The following is a 21005-nucleotide window of genomic DNA, read 5'->3' on the forward strand; positions in this document are numbered from 1 at the left end:
TCTTTCTTTTTTTTTTTTTTTTTTGCTGTGATACCTTGAACCATCATTTTATGTTTCTCAAAGAAGCTTTCAATGAATGGTTCTTCAGCTTTTTTTTTTCTTAGTGTGAAGAACATTTTATAATCTAAAGAACAGAATAAAGAACCTTTATTGCTTCTGTTGAAGGTTCTTCATGGAACCTTAGGTGGCAATAAAGAACCATTCTTTTTAAGAGTGTACTGCAAAACTTTAAATTGCTTAATGGATAGAAAATAAATTTTCGTCTTTCTTCAGTGGAAGTCCTCTTTCCCATACAATAAAAAATGAAGGCGACATGCATTGATATCAAGCTCCAAAGATGACAAAAGGAGCACAATAAAAGATGTCAATATGACATGTGCACTATAATTTAGTCATATGATATAGGTTTGTGTGAGGAAAATTCTGAAATTTACCTGAAAATCTGGCCTTTTTTCTCTCAACTCTCACTCTTACTTTTGCATATTCATACTTTAAGAACGAATGAGGTTTGCCATCATTGCCGTATAACTTGATGTGACATTCAGACATTCATGAATGCAAATAAGATTTTAGAGTTATGGTGGACAATTACTTACATTTTACCTATTTCTCTCTGATATAAACTGATATATGCCTTCTGAGGACCTGAAATATAAAGTACAAGTCATTTGGACTGCTTTTATTGTGATTTGTTTTTATCATGTGCCAAAGCACATTTTCTTTGCCATTTGTATATCCCATGGAAGAAAGTAAGTCATATGTGTTTGGAACGACATGTGGATGAGTTTTTATTTTTGGGTGAACTGTACACTGATAATGTGCCCAAGACATCTACTTTTGTTAAAATACCTCTTTTGTCCACAATAATGCAGACTTCATCTGTAAAGATTGTCAGATAAAGGGGAAAGAATTGCAGCAACATCATTTTCCCTCTCTAAAGGTCACTGACCAGTTTTCAGTCATCCTGACATATTTCTCAACAAGGTAAGGTGAGGAATCTCACTTGAGCTAACCTTTTTAAAAGACAAGTAGGTCCTATCATTAAAACTGATAGACTGTACATGTACAGCTCTGCAAAAAGATATGCAGTGTCTTTAACACAGCAAAGAAATATAAAAAGGGACATCCTACAGAACCCCCAGCAAAGAATTGCCATGACATTGTTTAAAGTATCCAGAGAGATATTTCTGAAAATATTTAGCATGACAGCATCAAAATCTGTCCCTGTGGGTGAAGTTCTGAATGCCAAAATTGTCTATTTAATCTAAATATCCCTGTCATAGATCATAATGAAGCCAAAGCAGATCAATCCTGCATTCATTCTTTAACATTAAAGGAGATATATTATGCCCCTTTTTACAATATGTAATATAAGGTTGTCGCTTGCAAAAACACAGTAACGGCGCCGTTGGTGGAAACTCACAGATTAAGGGGCTGTAATATTATAATGAGATCCCTTTGCAACGTCACTAGGACGATTAAGTTGTCATGTGGTATTTAAATGGTGTGTTTTACAATTGAATAATAATTTGAATTCAGTATGTAAATGTTGCAATGAGTGCTTACATGCAGACTGCACTGATAACTATCAAGGCTCAGCTTATTATAAAAGGCTAACAATGCAAAAGAATTGCATTTACATGAGATTTGAATTTATTGTTGCATGCAAACATCAAATAAGCTGGTGAAATTAAAGAAAAATCATTTTTTATACATTTTGAACTATTCAGAAAGAAACATTTACATGCATTCATATGACACACTGTCGGGTTAAGCATAATCAATACTGTAAATACATGCTCCATGATGTTAGTGCATGGTAGTGACCAATCAGTGCAAGCTTGTTTAATCTTAAAAATAAATAATTTAATTCATTAATATATAAAATATTAAATGTATAGTATATACATTTTATAAAACTATATACTCAGTAACTGTTTTAATATAGTATCCAAGTGGAAACTATGCTTGCCATTGTCATTTTATGGTAAGTGTTACGAGTGAAAGCTAGCTTTCAGCACTATGGACCAGGTTACCCTGATCCTTGGCTCATCATGAACACCAGAATACCTGATGAACACATTGTTCGGCAGACAATGGCATACCCATCCTTTGCTCTGTGTTCACAAAATCATATTTGATTGGGGGTCTGGCAGACTTGTATGGATGAAATACTAGAGGTATCACGTCTCTCTTCTGACTCTTCTCCTCTGAATGTCAGCTTTAGATTATTTTTATGTAGATGCTGTCACTTTCCATAAGATAGCAAAGCAGATGTTTGATAGACAAGTTATTTTGGAAAGTTGCTTTTCATTTGTTGACATTTGCAAGACATTTGTAATTTAAGCCTCTAAGATGCTTGAAGCTAGAATGTTATTTTGTAATACTTTTTTTTTTTTGCGTATCATAATATTTTTTAATATTTTGGATTAGTTTCAGATATTTGCATATTATCATGATGACGAAAATAAAACTCATAGTTACCCAACGCTGTGTTTCTTTCTTCCAAGAACTCCACTTTCACAATCTGATTGACAGGCGGTGCGTCCTCCAGTTTCTCAATAAGAGTCGTAACTAGAACTTCGTTGTTGCCAGGGAAAACGCCTAAATGGTCACCAGGCAAGTATTTCAGGCTCTCGTGGTTGTTGGCATCAAGACGCACAAATATAGTCAATCGGCTAGTAGACAGGAAGTAAGAAAACATGTTAATATGAAACAGTTGCAGTCATTCTTAAAGAGATTATAAAAGATATATTCATACACAAGAGAAATTGGCCCTTTGCTAAGCTTTGCCCACATTGGGTATTTTTGTTAGAATAGGCTGGAATGAAGTGTGACATTGCAAAGCATTTTATCTGCCATTTTTATGTTAAATTTAAAATAGTGCTGTCGAACGATTAATCGCGATTAATCGCATCCAAAATAAAAGTTTTTGTTCACATAATATATGTGTGTGTACTGTGTATATTTATTATGTATATATAAATACACACAATCCATTATATATTTTGAAAATATTTACATGTATATATTTATATTCATATAATTGATGTTATATATAAATATATTTTATACATAAACAGCATATTTTTTCTTAAATATATGCATGCATGTGTGTGTATTTATATATACATAATAAATATACACAGTACACACACATATATTATGTGAACAAAAACTTTTATTTTGGATGTGATTAATCGTGATTAATCGTTTGACAGCACTAATTTAAAAGTAACATTATAAAAACTCAAGATACAAATTATAACAAAAAAGCAGATTCTGTTATCGACATTAATATAGCTAGAAGCAAATGTATTTTCTGTTACAGATTTTCTTAACTTCTCAGGGTTTAATACAGTATTTTACCATATATACAGTATATATAAATATATTTATTTATTTATTTACTTTTATGTAAAATTCAGTTTAGAGCCATCCAAACACACCAATCCTCCATAGGCAAACATTAGAAAATGATGGCAGATTGCTAAGGTGAATTGGTCACAAATGTTTTTAAGGCAGAACTTAATGTCAAAGACTTTAATAAGAATGTAAATCGGAGAAAATTAGAAATTAGACAGAATATTAGCAAAAACATACTTCGATCTGGCACTTTGTAGGTTCTGTCTCATCAGAAATTTGGCCCCGTAAACTTTCTTCTTATGGATGCTGTAAAGCGCTGAGTGTGGACACAGAAACCAATCAACAGTTAAAACATGCTGTGTGAAATTAGACCATATTAAACATCAAATGGCAATTTAGCGGCCCTACAACTTCATTTGCTATAAAACTCACAATGGAGCCGAGCCGCCCATTTCAAGATCATTTCGAGGACTTTAGATGCAATGGTAAAAAGTCTGTGATATAGGAAATCAGGCTTGAAAGCCCTAAATGCATTGTTTACACTTTAATCAATTGAATAAGGAAGTGTTTACAATCCTCTGGGTAATGCTAACACGGCGCTGAGACAATCTGTGTCAAGCTAATGAGCCACTAAAATGGCAGTCCCTTTAAGAGTCATAAATTGGCATGCGTCATAAATTGAGGCGATAAAAAAACTAATTTCACATCATTTAATTTGATAAAAGCTTATTGGCTTTCTGAAATGATGAGTCATTCCTTGATGAATGTACCTTGCGTTAGTGTCGGTGCCTCCGCCGTGTATGTCATCCGGAACTTGCTTTTCTTCCAGCTACGATCGTTGCTAATCAAGGAATCGTTCGCTTTCTCAATATTAACATCGTCGCCGACACAGAAAACGTCACATGCAGCCTGGGATAAATGGGATAAAAACTCATTTAAAAGCATTTAAAAAATAAATAAAAGGTATATACACAGTAATTAAAACAATAAAGAAATCATTAAATAGTATACATGCAGTATATACAATGTAAATGTTTTTTAGCCTTAAAAATGTCAATGAAAAAACAAAATAATAATAATAAATAAGAAAAGTATAAGTGCAGTACAAGAAATATACACTAAATACATAATTTAGGCGTAAAATGTGTAAATTGAAATATGCATAATAAAAAATAAAATCCAAATTAACTGTTCTTATTTAGGTAAAAAAAAAAAAATTTGTACAGTACAACTGAATCAACCTGACTACACCAACAAGCTCTTTAAATAACAGCTTAAATTTTGCAATTATTTATTTTTGCATTTTGTTACAAAAACAAATGCTGATTTTTATTTTTCAAATATAGAATCCATGATTATAAAGCCCCAAAAAGGGCAAAATAATTATCGTTATAGTAGTCTATTACTATTTGTGAGGTATGTTCTTTTACTCTGCACTGAAAAAAACAATTAATCGAATTTACTAAATTCTTTTAAAGGGGTCATATGATGCTTTTTTTAAAGATCATTATTTGGTGTATTTGGTGTAACCAACATTTTGTTTATTTAAATGTAGCTAAAATAAATTGTTTGCAACCACTTACCTTAAAAAAATGTAGCATCATTTTTTTCAGTGTGCACAATGACAATAAGGTTAAAAAAATAATAATTCTGAAATCATATAAATTTGTGTAAAGAACAACTCATAATATAAATACCTTTTGCAAATCTAAACTTGATAGCCAATATAAACCTAATTTAGATTTTAATAGGTGACAACAAATAGTTTCTACAGTGTCGTTCATTTTAAAAACAATACATGCAAAGTAGTGACTGTAGCCCACTGCTCGCTTATGGCAGTACCTTGAAGACCTTCTTGGCCCATGTTTTGAAGGATTCCTCTTGGCCGCAGAGTTCATCTCCCTCTCCCATGCGCAGGATTCGTTCCCCACCAAGCTCTTCGAACAGCGTGTCCACTGCGTGGGCAAATGCACAGAAGTGTGGGTATGCCCGAGAGCCAAGGCCAAACACAGAGAATCTGCATGGGAGAAACAGAGTGTTGAAAACACTTTAAGCACATGAACACAAACAAAACGAAGCATATTATAAGAGTGGGGTGGTTGTGGACATCACGCCAGGGGCTGTGAGCTTTGATCCTGAAACTATGAAAACTAAACAAGGATGAAATTCAAGGCCGGAGAGGATGTTACGCAAGCATGCGCACATGCATACGTACAAAGCTCACAAGTCAGAGCTGATTTGCAAAAAGTGTGAAATTTCTTTTGATTGCTTCAGGATGGATTTTCTTTTCAAACTAAACTTCTTTTAGATGGTTGTTCTCTGTTCTTTTGCTCTTTGTATTTTTAGTTTTCAAGAAGTTGATGAACTTCAATTTAAGCCAGAGGGACCACAAAGACACCGGAAAAAAAACAAATACACACACACATAGGAGAATATCAAATCAAAGTCACCACAAAATCAAAAGAAAAAAAATTACAAGAGAAAATAAGAAACCAAGTAAATATATTTTGCATAAAGAAATTAATTTTGAGAAATGTAGGCCTAATTTAAGACCATTGAGAATTTGTGCATCGCAACATTTTCCCTCACTGTAAAAAAAATTATATGATCAGTAAAGCATGGCAACTTATGTTCTTACATTAACTCATCAAACTAAGTTGGACAATTTCAACTTTTTACATTTCAAATTCAACTTGATTTTTAAGTCAATTTAATGTAATTTAATTTAATGTACAGTATATTTAAGAATTTAAGGCAGCAACTGAACGTAAATTTTTGAGTTATTTTGAATATTTTTTACAGTGGTTATTTATTTATTTATTGTTTGTTTGTTTGTCATTGAAATCATGTATCTATTTAAGCCATTTTAAGCCTTTTTGCATTAAAAACGTTTTTGAATTGTGGCATAATTTATCTAAAAAAAATAAATAATAATAATTATTGACTGAAATCCAGAGGGATCACACAGACACTGGAAGAAACCAAAGAGAAGAAAATTATAAAAACAAGTTCAAGTCACCACAAAATCAAGAGAAAATAAGAAAACAAGTAAAAATATTTTCCATAAAGAAAATTAATTTTAATTAAATTTAGGTCTGCTTTAGGACCATTAAGAATCGTTGCACTGCAAAAACATTTTGCCTGAATTACTGTAATGTAATTTTATTTATTTATTGTTCAATTACTGAAATCAGTTATCAATTAAAGCCAGTACAATACAAATTCACATAATAAATAAATTATTTCTTAAATACATTTTTTTTTTTTTTTATATATTATATGCAATATAATTTATTTTAATAAAGTACATTTCATATATAATTTTATATACGAGAATCTGGGAGGAAATATGCTTATGCTTTGTGCTTTTTTAATGCACAAATTGTGGCATAATTAATCAAACGACTTTTTGACATGATTTTGATTTGTTTCCTTCTTTTGATTTTGAGGTGGAATAACCCAGACATGTTTTTAAAATGTTGAATATTTTCTCCAAATACAGGCAGTACAGTACCTGACATTAGCAAGTGGTCCAGTGCTCTCAAAGTTGGCTTTGGATTCAGGTTCGTCGCTGGAGGATTTGTGGGTATCAGAATATGAAGAGACGCTGTTAAAACGCACCTTGTACGACCTGAGGGACAGAAAGAGAGAGAGATTTTTTTGTGTGTGTGTTTATGTGAATGGTTCCAGCATAAAGAAGAGAGAAGAAATGCATGTTACGTGTTAATGTGTGTGCCTGTTGCATATATGTTAGACTTAGTAGTAGGTGTGTGAACTGAAACACTGAAAAAAATTAATTATGGGAAAGCAGATGGGTGGGAGGACGAGAAGAAAATCACTCGCTCGGGTCTCCACTCGCGCACACACTCACTTTCGGTCTTCTACGCTGGTGGTGGGATGTCTCATCTCCATCAGTGCCGCACCAAATTTCTGTAGAGTGGAAAAGGGGAGAAAGAAAAACAGGAGAGAAGTTACTGGCCCTTCCCACGCATGTTCTCAATCACAAATTCAACCAGGACCTGCCAGCATAATGCAGGTTCTCCATTGTACAGTATATGTGTGAAGTCCTTTATCATCATGATGAGAACATTCTAAGTGTTGACAATTTGATTCAAAGCCAAACAAAATGATTGATGTGCTCATTGAAATACTAGCGCGCTAAAGCAAACTTCTGCTTTAATAACTCACTTCTCCGTTCTCAGGAGGGTCCCCATTGCCGAACGTACTTGTCACCACTAACACAAGCGTCTCGTGTTCCAAATCGACGGTGTCATATTCATCCATGGACATCACCTGCAGGATCAAATAATATAGCATAGTACATATGACAACTCTCTTGTGCTGCTACATCTACATGATTTTATAACCTCAGTACAAACATCATCCATCTAAATAGTTGTATTAGTCCTATTGTTGTTGTTTATTAGTTTATTGTCGTTTTATGCCACTTTTTTTATTTAGACATAAGAGAGAGGAGACAGTGGGGAGAGTCAGGGAATGTGACTGTGACGTACACTTCATTCAAATCACAAACCCTAAGTATTACACTGGTCTGTTTGAGCTATGACAACTGAAGTAGGGACTCAAGCCTTGTCTGTCACTCAGAATATTGCACTTGTGGATGGACTTTCTTGACTTGGGCCAGTAAGCAACCACCTAAAACATTCAAGGATCACAATGGCCACTTTTGCACCAGCAAACATGTAATCTAGTTATTTGCACTGTTTGTGAAAACATATATAACGCTTCATCCACTAGACATGGCCATTTTGATGTGATTGGTTTTTCTGTCTCATTTCTAGGCCAGGAGCAAAAGTTTGGATATTAGATCAGCGTTTGGAGAGATTTTAGGCAATGTTTTCGAGAGTGAAAAACCACACAATGTGCATCAAGAATGGGAGGCACGTTATCTCTTGATCCTAACGTACCGCCAAAAGGGGTGTAGAGGGATTTGAACAGTTCGTACGGCGCCTAACGAGCAGCTAATGCGCCATAATACAATTAACAGAAAAGACGCATCAGTGCGTGTGGCAGGGCAAACGCCTTCAGGACATGAGGAGAGAGAGAGAAGCGGTATATCTGCGTCATCTGCATGTAAATCACGTAATAACAAGCGCACATGAACAAGATTGATTATTCTGCTAGATTATAAAAATAACTTTGCATTTAACTGCTATCCCAAGGCAAAATACATGCACTCTAAAAAATGCTGGGTTGTTTCAACCCAATTTTGGGTCAAATATGGACTAACCCAACTGTTGGGTTAAAAAGTTCATTTAAAAATGTAACCAAAATTTACCCCACCATTTGGGTTAGTCCATATTTGACCCAACATTGGGTTGAAACAACCCAGCATTTTTTAGAGTGTGATCAACTCAATACTTTTATACGTCACATAGCTTTGAGTGTAATGGGATCTTATCTTAACCTACAGCTCAATGCCTGCGTGAGTTGATTCTTGGCATTTGATGGTATTGGAGGAAAATAAATTGTGGCAAAAGACGCATCTGTGTAAGCCATCGCATAGCACGCCTTGGTGTGAAAGTAGCTTTCTAACTCTGCAATCTGCAGTCTTGAATTGAAAGGGAGATTTTTGTTGTGAAACTAAGGGGATACATGTGTCTTACGTCAATATTCTTTGTCATTTTGTTTACATCAATGTTTATGTGCAAATCCACTGAAGGCATTCATTGGGGATGAATAGAAGATGGGAAGGGTTTTAAGAATCACGCACAGATGTCAATCTATTATGTGCGGTTTAAGAACAATGGGCTTACCTTGGCATCAAATGCATGCTTGAAAATCTCACAGAGCGTTTTTGCATAGTCCTGCGACTTCCCAGTTTCTGTGGCGAACAAGATGGTGGCTTTGACTCTCTTGGCCATGGCTTGTCCCATGAGTTTGGCGGAGAATTTCACAGCCCTGCAAGTTGCACAAACATGTCAGATGCAAGAAGAGTTGCTGCAATAAATGGATGAACTTCACATTTATTGAACTGAACTGAATCAACACTGAACTGCCTTGAGATTAATAATGACACTACAGGGTATTGGCAGAGTTTTTAAAATCAAATTTAAGGCTTTTTAAGATCTTTTTTTAATTCATAAACCGTTACAAGCTCAAAAAACATCATGCACCTTAGAATATTATACTTTATGAAACAGGCACACGCTCAACTGAAAAACAGGGTAACTGCAAGTTTAAAAATTCAAGAAATGTTTTATTCAATACGTAGCGTCTGGACCAATCAAAAACACAATTTTCCATTTGATTTAACAAATCAGTTATTCATTAGATTAACAAGTCGTCACAGACCCCTCACCCAATAGTATATACATATGTACTGATGTTGGTTCATGTACCAATATATCAATACACACGTCGAGTGATATTAGATTTCGCTGATATAATAATGATATGTGGAAAGAGAGATTACAGATTATTGTGCCGATACTAATAAAACCTATATACTGAATATGCTAAACCTTTCATTCTTGTGATGGGCGGCCCAGAGAGAAGTCACAAGAATTTACATCGAATAAAATCCAGATACAGTTTATTGTGTATCTAAATACCCATAATAACAAGGGGAAAGTAGATATAATGTCAGACTTTTAATTATAAATGTCACGTTATGCTGTTGAGGGAACACGCTGGAGGCACGAGTAAACCTCCTCATTGTGGGGAAGTCGTGGCCTAATGGTTAGCGAGTCGGACTCGTAACCCAAAAGTTGCGGGTTTGAGTCTCGTACCAGCAGGGATTGTGGGTGGGGGGGAGTGAATGTACAGCGCTCTCTCCCACTTTCAATACCACGACTGAGATGCCCTTGAGCAAGGCACCGAACCCCAAAAATTGGCTGCCCACTGCTCCGGGTGTGTGTTCACGGTGTGTGTGTGTTCACTGCTGTGTGTGTGCACTTTGGATGGGATAAATGCAGAGCACTAATTCTGACGTTAGGTCACCATACTTGGCCACATGTCACTTCACTAAACGAGAACAGTCTTTAATCAAGGAAACACAGAGGATAATCCACAATAGGCGCTTGAGCCAACACACGTAGACAACAAGTAGAACTGACAAATACAAACTGAACAGACTGGGGCTTATAAGGACTGGATAACGAGGGACAGACAGGTGCGGGGAATCAATTAATAATCAAACTAAACAAGGACAGGAACAAGACCAAATAAGGCAAAACAGGAACTGAAACACATGATAAAACAGGTCCAATCCTGACAATAAACAAGCCTGGAATACGCGGGGACTCTTATTTTCAAATGCAGTCACTTCCAGACAAAAATATGCGCTCTTACAATCATCTACAACATATTACAATATAATCACCATAAACAGTGTTATAATTTAACAGTGCTTTCAAACATGCAGTGCTCACATTGATCTAAATCACAGCCTTCTGAAGTTGAATAATTCCATTAAGTTGTATCACAGTTATTGCTTTAGGACCTTTAAAAGTGATCATTAAGACTTTTCTTGTAACATACAAGATATTTAAGTCTTTTTATGACCTTTAATTTGATCTAAATGAATTTAAGACATTTTAAGACTTTTTAAGGACTCATGGGTATCCTGAACCTTTATCTTTTTAGAGATGCTTTACAGCAGAATATGAATGTGTTCGTGAAGTATGCAAAATTGATTCTTTTATTTTGCGGATTGGCTTTGAAAAAAATCTGTATTGTACAAAGCACTATATAAATAAAGGCGACTTGACCTGACTAAAAATCTCATCGATTATGAAATGTGCAACAGCGTTCCTGAAAATGATCTCTTCCACCACCTCTCAGCGAGAGTTCAACACACTGACAGACACTTTCCCCTCATTTCCGAGACCACAATCACACAAACGTAGCTACAGTATATCCTGCGGGCAATTACGGTAATAGCTCAGAGGCTGAACGCTGAAGGGACACTGAAAGAAACCTGATTACACCTGAGTGTGATTCAGTGAGTTAGACTCACGCTATTCTCAGCATAATAACGGGGAAAATATGGTGGAAAGCACTCTTAAACAGCCATTAACACAACCGCCTGCTGAAGTTCCCAGGCTACGGGTTATAATTACAACAAAAGGCTGGCAAATAGGTTGAGCACTGCAGACGGCCGGCCTTCATAAGCACCATACAGGTTAAACTCAATGCACACTTTGTGCTTGAGACAAAAACAAACAGCAGAAGGTCTCGAGCTCTTCACCCACTCACTTGGCAAGTTTCTTGAATCCAATTGCTCTTTTCTTTGTGGGCGTTCCATTCATCCCTTTCCACACGTGAGTGTTCCACGGGTCAGGCTGGACAGTGAAAGAAAGAGAGAGCAAGAGAAAGTAGCAGAGCATATTTTAGTTATGAGAACTACAGGCTGATTGTGATCAAGTGATTGTAACAGAGTTCTGCAAAGAGTCCTAAAACCCAGAAATTGAATTGTATATTTACTATTTTATCATTTAAACCAAACCAGTTTACTTTTGTGAAATGATTTGCTTGAAAAGTGTTTGTGCTTCTTTCTTTATAATAGATGCCACCTTGTTTACCTTACCTAACACAATTACATCCATCCATTCTAAGTATGGCTTAAGAATTAAACTTCACCATTACAAGTTTGCAAAAAGATGTTTTTGCTATTTGCAAATTAACAAAAAGCTTGATTGTACTCATTAGTGAAAATCAAAATCTTGATATTAATGTAAACTGGACAAAAGACATACCTGGTACTCAAAAGAAGGTGTGAGGCGATAGTTGAGCATTTCCTGGTGGAAAACAGGTGTAATGCTGCCTGACATGGGCGGCACTATCCAAACCCAGTCACCCGGGCAGCCTCCCCTCACTCTGTACTCATTCTCCATGTGCTTTATGAAGGACTCGGTGGCTGAGTGATGGTCTACTATGGTAACCTTTGACACCTACAAGGAAAAATTGGAACGAGTGAGACCAGATCAGACCAAAACTAAGATTAAATGCAGCTTGTGAAGCTAATCAACCAGTATGGTCTTTCTGATGAAGCTAGTCAAGCAGCGCCTCATGCAAAAAATACAACAGTTACACTATAAAAACTGATTCTTAAAACAAGTAAATAATGAAAAGTTACATATTTTCTTGTTGATTATAGTTTTTGGGGTTATTCTAAAGTATAAGTATATTGTACGGTGGCCGATAAGTGCAAAACAAATCACAATTCTGAAAACAAAATAACCAATTACAAACGCAAATGCAAATCTAAAAAACAAAATAAAAATTCAGAAAACACAACAACAATTCCGAAAACATTATAAAAAGTCAAAAAACACAACGACAAATCCGAAAACAAAATAACAAGTCAAAAAACACAACGACAAATCCGAAAACAAAATAACAAGTCAAACAAAATGTCAGAAAACACAACGACAAATCTGAAAACAAAATACCAAGTCAGAAAACACAACGACAAATCCGAAAACAAAATGTCAGAAAACACAACGACAAATCTGAAAACAAAATACCAAGTCAGAAAACACAACGACAAATCCGAAAACAAAATGTCAGAAAACACAACGACAAATCCGAAAACAAAATACCAAGTCAGAAAACACAACGACAAATCCAAAAACAAAATGTCAGAAAACACAACGACAAATCTGAAAACAAAATACCAAGTCAGAAAACACAATGACAAATCCAAGAATAGGTCTCTGCGGACCAAAAAGGGGGCGTTTCTCAAAAGTTCAATGTCATTTTCATCTCATCTAAATTATAATGCCTGAATACTGCCTGATAAAGTAGCATTTATGAGAGCTGCGCAGCTTTTGTGTACAGCTGTTACGAGGGAAACCGTTCCAAAAGCGCCTCCTACTGGCAGAGAATCAATTTGCATGTTCAATAAGGCCGTTTTCTACTTTTGAACTGTGTCTTAATGCTGTTGGATATAACTCAATTCGTTTAATTTTCCTAATAAAAAGACTGTTCAACTCTTAATATTTTGTATTTATATTCTCCCCTTTAAATTCTCTCCGCCCCACATAAAAAAATCCTAATTTAACACACCTCTGCCTGTTTTTTTTCTTCTTTGCATTCCCATTTGCTCAAATAGCAAAAGAAAAAATCACAATAGTATTTTCACGACTTATAAAAAGAAGAAAAAAATTAGAGAGATGCTGATAACGGCAGTCAGAAGAGAGTACTGTCAAATTTACATCACTCCCAGATGCTGTAGAAACACCCTCGCAATAGCATTAACTAGTTTTTTGTATTCTGATTCAAAGGTAATATAATACAGAGTCATTGTGTTTTTTGACTTGTTATAATGTTTTCGGAATTGTTGTGTTTTCTGAATTGTTATTTTGTTTTTTAGATTTGCATTTGCGGTTGTAATTTGTTATTTTGTTTTCAGAATTGTGATTTGTTTTGCACTTCTCTGCCACCGTAATATTGTCTTTAAATTTAATAATAGTTTACAGTTATTGGTAACACTTTACAATACAGTGGCACTAATCTGCATTAATTCATGCTTAACTAATGCACAGATAATCATGAGTTAATATATAACTCAGGAAGAACTAAACCATTTATTAATAATTACTGCATCAGCAACAAATGAACATTCTGCATGATTCATAGATTAAGTAATCAATAAATTGCTATTTGTTAAATGTGTCATAATGTATTAATTCCCTAATAACATATTATATTAACTAATGTGTAAATTTGTGTGTTAATTACCACAATGGGTCAAAGCCATGCATTTCAACTCCCAGTTGTCTGCTTTAATTACTCATTAGCTAATGATTTGCAAAGATATAATGTTATGACTTTACTTTAAACCACAATGATATACGCTATTACTTAACAATTAGTTAATAGTTCTGTGCCTCAACAAGTAAAGTTATAACATAATGATACCTTTGCAAATCATTATCTAATGATTAATTAAAGCAGACAAATCGAAGTTGAAGTACATAGCTTTGACCACTGTGGTAATTAACATATGAATTCACATCATTAGTTAATATAATATGTTATTAGGGAACTAATACATTATGACACATTTATTTATTACTTAATCTATGAATCATATAGAATGTCCATTAGTTGCTAATGTAGTAATCATTAATAAATTGTTTAGTTCTTCATGAGTTATACATTAACTGGTGATTATCTGTGCATTAGTTAAGCATGAATTAATGCATATTTGTGCACTCCTATTGTAAAGCGTTACCCAATTATTATATGTCCTCTAATAGAATAATAAAGAATAGAATCAATAAAATGTCAATGCTTGACAAAGAAAAAGTCCATAATATAGCCAAATCCCGAAATTGTGTGTGTGTTTTTTTTTTATCTGACACAAATCAAGTGCGTTTTCCCAGCATACAAACAGCAACAATTGTATGCATTCTTATTTTCAAATGCATTTTATCTTGTGATGCTTAATGCAGCATGTTGACGTAAGTCAATACAACCTACAATTAAATCCACAGATTGGTGTGTATTGCAGCACGTCTAGTTTTCCAAATAGATTTAATTGTTAACTGCCATTGTTTTGACTCCATCCGCAATTATGAAAGATAAGAAAACTGAGCACAGCTACTTACTAACGTCTAATTAGTTTATCAGTGTTGAAACGGTTCCGCAAAAGCCTTTTAGCAAGAAATAAGGTCTTGTGGGTAAACAAACTGCAGGGGGTGTGCAATAAATATCAATAAAAATGTTTCTTCAGTCACAGGAGCTTTCAGTTAAATGTCCTAGGTGCTTGACTCTAATAAATAGAACAGAAGAGATTCAAGCTTTTGATTTGTGAAAGCCGGTTTATGCTTTGTTCGCTTGCATGAGTCTTTATGAATGCTGCATGAACGTGAACGCAGGGATTTGCTTTTAGGTTCTAGGAGAAGCTGTGTAAAGAGATGAACTGAAAAAAAATGAGATACTGGCAAAAATAGGTAAACGTGACTGAAAATAAGACTAGTGTAAGATTATATGTGGGTGAACCTCACAAAGCTTGTCAAAAACATGTCTGGGCTGAGTTTGACAATAAAATCAAAAGAAAAAAAAAGAATTAGATTTTCTGAAATAAGCTAAATCAAGCTTTCCATTGATGTATGGTTTGTTAGGATAGGACAATATTTGGCCGAGATACAACTATTTGAAAATCTGGAATCTGAGGGTGCAAAAAAGTCAAAGTACTGAGAAAATCGCCTTTAAAGTTGTCCAAATGAAGTTCTTAGCAATGCATATTACTAATCAAAAATGAAGTTTTGATATATTTACGGTAAGAAATTTACAAAATATCTTCATGGAACATGATCTTTACTTAATATCCTAATGATTTTTGTCATAAAATAAAAATCGATAATTTTGACCCATACAATGTTTTTTTGGCTATTGCTAAAAATATACCCCAACAACTTAAGACTGGTTTTGTGGTCCAGGGGCGCATATATGCATATAGCCTGTTTTTAAGAACTTCTTTTTGGTGTTGTGACGTTATTTATATGACAAACTAGCACATCTCCACATCTAATTATTATCATTAGTGTAAAAAAAATTGCACTGCCTGTAATTTATACTGATTATGATTTTATTTATTACAGTATTATATGTATGTGTGTGTTTATTTGATTATTTATATTCATTTAATTGTTTATTGTTAATCTCCAGACAATATTGACAATTCAAGTATCAGACTGATCAGATTTTGATTAAAATAAAGCCACATTGTCTAAACTCTAAATGGTATTAAAATAGGCTGTATCTTAAGATTTTGACTTTTTTATTATTATTAAATTCCCCCATCCATGTGTGCTCACCCCACCTGGAAACTATAAAGGACTGCGATGTTGATCTCCACCAGTGCCTGGTCCTTCCACAGGGATGAAGTCTTCCTAGTGTCCAGCCCCATCATTGTAGCTACTTCCTGAAATGAAGGGAATTAATCATACTGTACAGATAGACTATTCATACTGTATTCTCTCATGATCTGAACCAAGGTTAATAGAACTGCCACTCGTGATCTGCCTCTATAGATCAGGAAGATCTGGAGCCACCGTAAGACTCTCTAAAAAGACATTCTATAGTCAAAAGATTGGACACACTTGACATGAATATGTCTTAAAAACCTTCTGAAAGCTGATTCTTAAAAGTTTTTAAATCATATTTGATAGATATATAACATCCGATGGGTTTGTAATAACATGAAGGTGAGTGAATGATCTTATAGATTATTAGGATATATTCGAGTATATATATTTATATGTGGTAAAGCAAGCTGATTATATAGGCCAGTTGGGCTATTATTGCCTTTTAGAAGTTAAAACTGTAAGTGAATTTATTTTTTAGCATAAAGGGAATATGGAGGAGAGATTGTAATACTGAATGAGTAACATAATGATGATTAAAAACAGCATGTTTATGAATTAAAATCTGCATAAATTAAAGCGAGCAATTCAAAACAGGATAAACAATGCGTAATATAGCGTATAATCCACTTAATCCATTGTAACGGCTCATCAAACACAAACGTGTCATTCCTAATGTCCTGTTGGGGTACAATGTCTAATACATATGCACGACATTTATAATGATCAAATGTAATGCAGTCTGGGTTCAAACTGTGGTAATGCAGTATAAAAAGTACAACTTCTCAATGGTGCAGGGGTGATTTATGGCTGTCTGGTATGGTACCTCAAGTATGTTGTATCGAGAGCTGTCGCAGAAGTCTCTGACGCCGATCTCTGTCCCCATGTACCAGCCGCTGAAGGGGCAGGCTGTGAACTCCAGTCCCCCGATCTCTAACAGCATGTTAGACACAGCAGGAAGGCCATACCACTTTAGATTCAGCTCCTTAAACCATTCGAACCTAGACAGACACAGACAGCAGGACGGTCAATATTGAACCCAGCGCAGGGAGAAAAGTTGCATGCGGAAATGTTTTTCAGCGAAAGGTTCTTGAGGTTTATTTGCATAACATAATGTGGTCAGTAGAATATCTTGGCATATGCAGATGTACACCATTAAGCTTTTAGAGTATTCCGTTTACAGTTTCCATCATAATTTCTCTGTTAGTAAATGCGCACATAGTGAGCACCGCCAAAACTGTCATTATCTCTAAACCGGCACCTGCAGGTTTCTCAGGTGTTGCGCTAAGAGGCCAAATCCGCCTGTTTCTGTTATTAATGCTGTAAACACAAGTACTCTGGTGGAATGGCTGATTCATGCAGAAGTTTTCACACAATTATTGCACTAAATATGGCACCCATTATTGTCGCAGCATAATACCAGCATTTTCCCCCCAAAGAAACAATATGTAAATGCATATCCACTATTTACATATGTTTATTTGACTAGTCATTTCTTTGAGCAGTTTGAGGCAAACTTTCAATAATGGGCATTATGCTGAAAATTGTTGTTTTTCTATTAGTGTTTCAAGGCTGTGGACATTTCCAACCTGATCTCATGGGAAAACAACTATTTTATGATTTCATATGTCTGAAATTAAAATGTATAATTTTTAGAAAAATAGTAAGCATGACAGTCCATCCCTAAACATAACCCTAGGCTTGAGGCTTGAGATTGTACAAAAACGTACAAATGAGATTATCCAAATTAGTCACTATAGGCCAAAATGTATAATAGTTATGAATTGTCATGAGATGCCATTTCCTAATAATGTTTGACTTGTGCAGTTTGACTTCATAATGGTAAAATTGCTCACATATAAAAAAGAAACACCCACACATTTTAAAACACAGGAACATTGAGTATATAAAACAGGTATGTTTTAGCCATCCTTCAACACTGAATTCAAGGTTTACTTCAAAACCTTCAAAAACGCCTTATTGCAGAGTGGTACGCAATATGCATTAGGTCCGCAAAGGTCATTTTCATTTACACTTAAAAAAAGCTGTTTATTTTTGCACGTGGGCAGTATATGAGCAAAGTGTTCTGTTTTACTTTACCCATTTGCTAGAACATGTAGCTGAAAATTATTTTGTTTATATTATTTATTAATTTCATTCAATTTAATTGCATTTGTCCACTGTTACCCTTTGATGAGAAGTTTAACTTTGTCTGCATGACTTTTGAGTTAGTAGCTATCAATGCTTAATTTAATGGTAACTCATGCTAAATTCTTTTCAACACTGAATCATTAAAAAATATATACAGTGGGTACGGAAAGTATTCAGACCCCCTTAAATTTTTCACTGATGGACAATTCACTCTTATCTAGACCTGTGACACACAGAGTATCTCAGGACCCAAGTATTTGATCATCTGAGACACATCAGTGTCAAACAGACAGCATTAAACAAGCAAACTGAGGCAGGATCTGGAAAAAGGGCAAGTTTTATGCCACATTAGCCCATGTTCCTGAATGTACGTGCACAAGAGGCAAGCTCTCAGCTTGAGTTCTCTGTTGCTATGCATCCTAAAGCTCTGCGCATTACAGCTTCTCTAATATGCGATTTCCCTTTGGTACGTACTGCATGACGCAAGCTATTATCAGATTCTGGGTGGATGAACATTTGAGGTGCAAAGTGTTTTAAGAACTGGTGTGATTCAGTAATGTTTCTACATAAGCTTGATGAGCATTAGTGTGAACCCCAATAAAACTACAATATGTTTGGTTCTTCTTACTTTGGATGTATGATGGGAACCTCAAGCACAAGATCATCAGGAATCTCAAAAAGCTCTGGATCGTTTCCATTGGCTTGGAGAAGAAGGGGCAAAACGTCAAAATGGCTTTTTGGAGCTTTCCATCCTTGCTGTATACAGATCTACAAGTCAAAAACCAACATTACAGTTCTTGTTGTTTTGGAATATGTTAGTTATTCAACAAGCTAATGACCATCTTGGACCTGCTAAAGACTTCTTTAAGTCAGCTAGAAACCAGCTACCAGGTTCCAAAACACAGACACCAGCTTAAGCTGGATTTTGCATGCCAAAAAACAACTCAAACACAATTAACAATCAACCCAGTGATAACAAGAAATGCCCATGATGTCACAAAATATGTTTTTTATCAATCAGTTTGACTCAATCGAAACTATTGCAATGTAGCTTCCCATCTCACCTCTGTAAGCTCCACCGAAGCCGGATCTCCGAGAATTGATCCATCAGGCTGCTTGTAGCCTGCGTACCGGATCAACTGGCTGTTCCACACCCGGAAGTCATGCTTCCCGTCTGTCCTCTGGGGGAAGATGGTAATAGCCGATCTGGACATCAGAGACAAGGAGTAATGCTGAGATCCCTCTGGTGGATTTATACTTCAAATCCTCTAATACAGGCAGTTTTACAGACTCCATGAAATCAGACTTGTGTGACTCTTAATCCATGTGTGTTAAACCAGTTTTATTTGTATAGTACTTTTCACAGTACGCTGCTTCACAGTTGCATATAGCAGATTACAGCTGGGCAATAATATAGTTTGTATTTTGCAACATGTTACGTATGACTTGTGATGTATTTTTGTACATGTCTTGCTTTGCTGGTTCTTTCTCTTTCTTTTGTCCCACCCTTTCTTTCACAGGATTGGATCCTACCAAAGTGATCTCCAGATCTGACTGGTGCTAATGGGACCAAGGAGAGGCAATAAAAGGATCTGCAGCACCTGAGGGGGGAGCTCTGCTCAACTTGTGATTTCCTGTTGTTCTATTGCACATGTGTTATTGGCTGTAGCCAAAAACTTAGGCAGCTGAATTGCTGCCTCGCTGCCGTATGAGGCAATGACTTTGCAGGCAGCGTTTTTGCACGAAGGCACCTCATGAAACTGATTTCAGACAGGCTTCTGAGGCAGCATAACGGTTTAATGATCTACAACAAAATAGAAGAAGTTTTGGGGATAACTAAATGAATACTTAATTACTATAATACTGATTTCTCGCTAGAAATAACATCAAAAGTGCAAAATGTTAGTCAGAAATATACATTTACACACAAACTGACCACCAAATGCAACTTTCAGACGCCATCTTTATTTATTAGCTTAACCGTCACAGAATGGAACGCACAGGATTGTGGGATATCAAAGGCAGAGAAGGATACATCAATGCTGCCTTCAAAATTCGATCAGAAGAAGGTACCTCCAGAGACAGGAAGTAAAGCAGAATTTGGATTCGGACGTGCCTTGATGCCTTCCTGCCTTCCAGCATTTTAGAGCTTTCGGACGCAGCCATTGTGTGTTTGCTACAGTGTGTTGTTGCTGTTAGCTTGCCTGTTGATCTGCCTGTTGTGTGCAGTGTTAATTTTGGTTTTGAGTTGATAAATTGTTGTCCGTCTCATTTCCATTTTGTATATTTTGTAAAGTATTGTAAATACTCTTTTCCACACTTGGAAGCTGTAGGGGGTGAGTACATCTACATAGATACACACACACACAAATACACACAAACTGCTTTTACTACAGTAATACAATAAGCTTTTAATGAAGCAACTCAACATTTCTTCGTTACTAGTTCTAAAGTGACGTTTTGGAATTAGTAACGGAGGCTTGGGCTCAGCTGTTAAACTGTCAACTGTAGATTTGGATCCGTGGCGGAAGGAAGTAGTTCACACAGAAGAATGGATAAATATAAATATATATAAATATATATATGAAGAGTTAATTTGCAAAAACCGATAAACGCCACTTTAAAAAAAAAAGAGCTGATTGCCGTGCA

The 21005-nt window shown here is 35.4% G+C and overlaps 1 protein-coding gene across 1 annotated transcript in view; it reads right to left on the minus strand.

Moving 5' to 3' along the window:
• Positions 1–21005, minus strand: part of nos1 (nitric oxide synthase 1 (neuronal)) — a 60542-nt gene that overhangs the window by 15727 nt on the left and 23810 nt on the right. The window contains exons 8-21 of the mRNA XM_016507433.1: positions 19421–19562; positions 18985–19124; positions 17032–17206; positions 16163–16264; positions 12087–12281; positions 11587–11672; positions 9144–9288; positions 7555–7659; positions 7238–7296; positions 6881–6997; positions 5209–5383; positions 4137–4275; positions 3604–3682; positions 2485–2678 (exon numbers count right to left, since the gene is read on the minus strand). Of these exons, the coding sequence (XP_016362919.1) occupies positions 2485–2678; positions 3604–3682; positions 4137–4275; positions 5209–5383; positions 6881–6997; positions 7238–7296; positions 7555–7659; positions 9144–9288; positions 11587–11672; positions 12087–12281; positions 16163–16264; positions 17032–17206; positions 18985–19124; positions 19421–19562 (1853 nt within the window). The remainder of the gene's footprint in view (positions 1–2484; positions 2679–3603; positions 3683–4136; positions 4276–5208; positions 5384–6880; positions 6998–7237; positions 7297–7554; positions 7660–9143; positions 9289–11586; positions 11673–12086; positions 12282–16162; positions 16265–17031; positions 17207–18984; positions 19125–19420; positions 19563–21005) is intronic.

Source organism: Sinocyclocheilus anshuiensis, unplaced genomic scaffold, assembly GCF_001515605.1.
Source record: "Sinocyclocheilus anshuiensis isolate Anshui unplaced genomic scaffold, SAMN03320099.WGS_v1.1 scaffold117, whole genome shotgun sequence".
NCBI lineage: Eukaryota > Metazoa > Chordata > Actinopteri > Cypriniformes > Cyprinidae > Sinocyclocheilus > Sinocyclocheilus anshuiensis.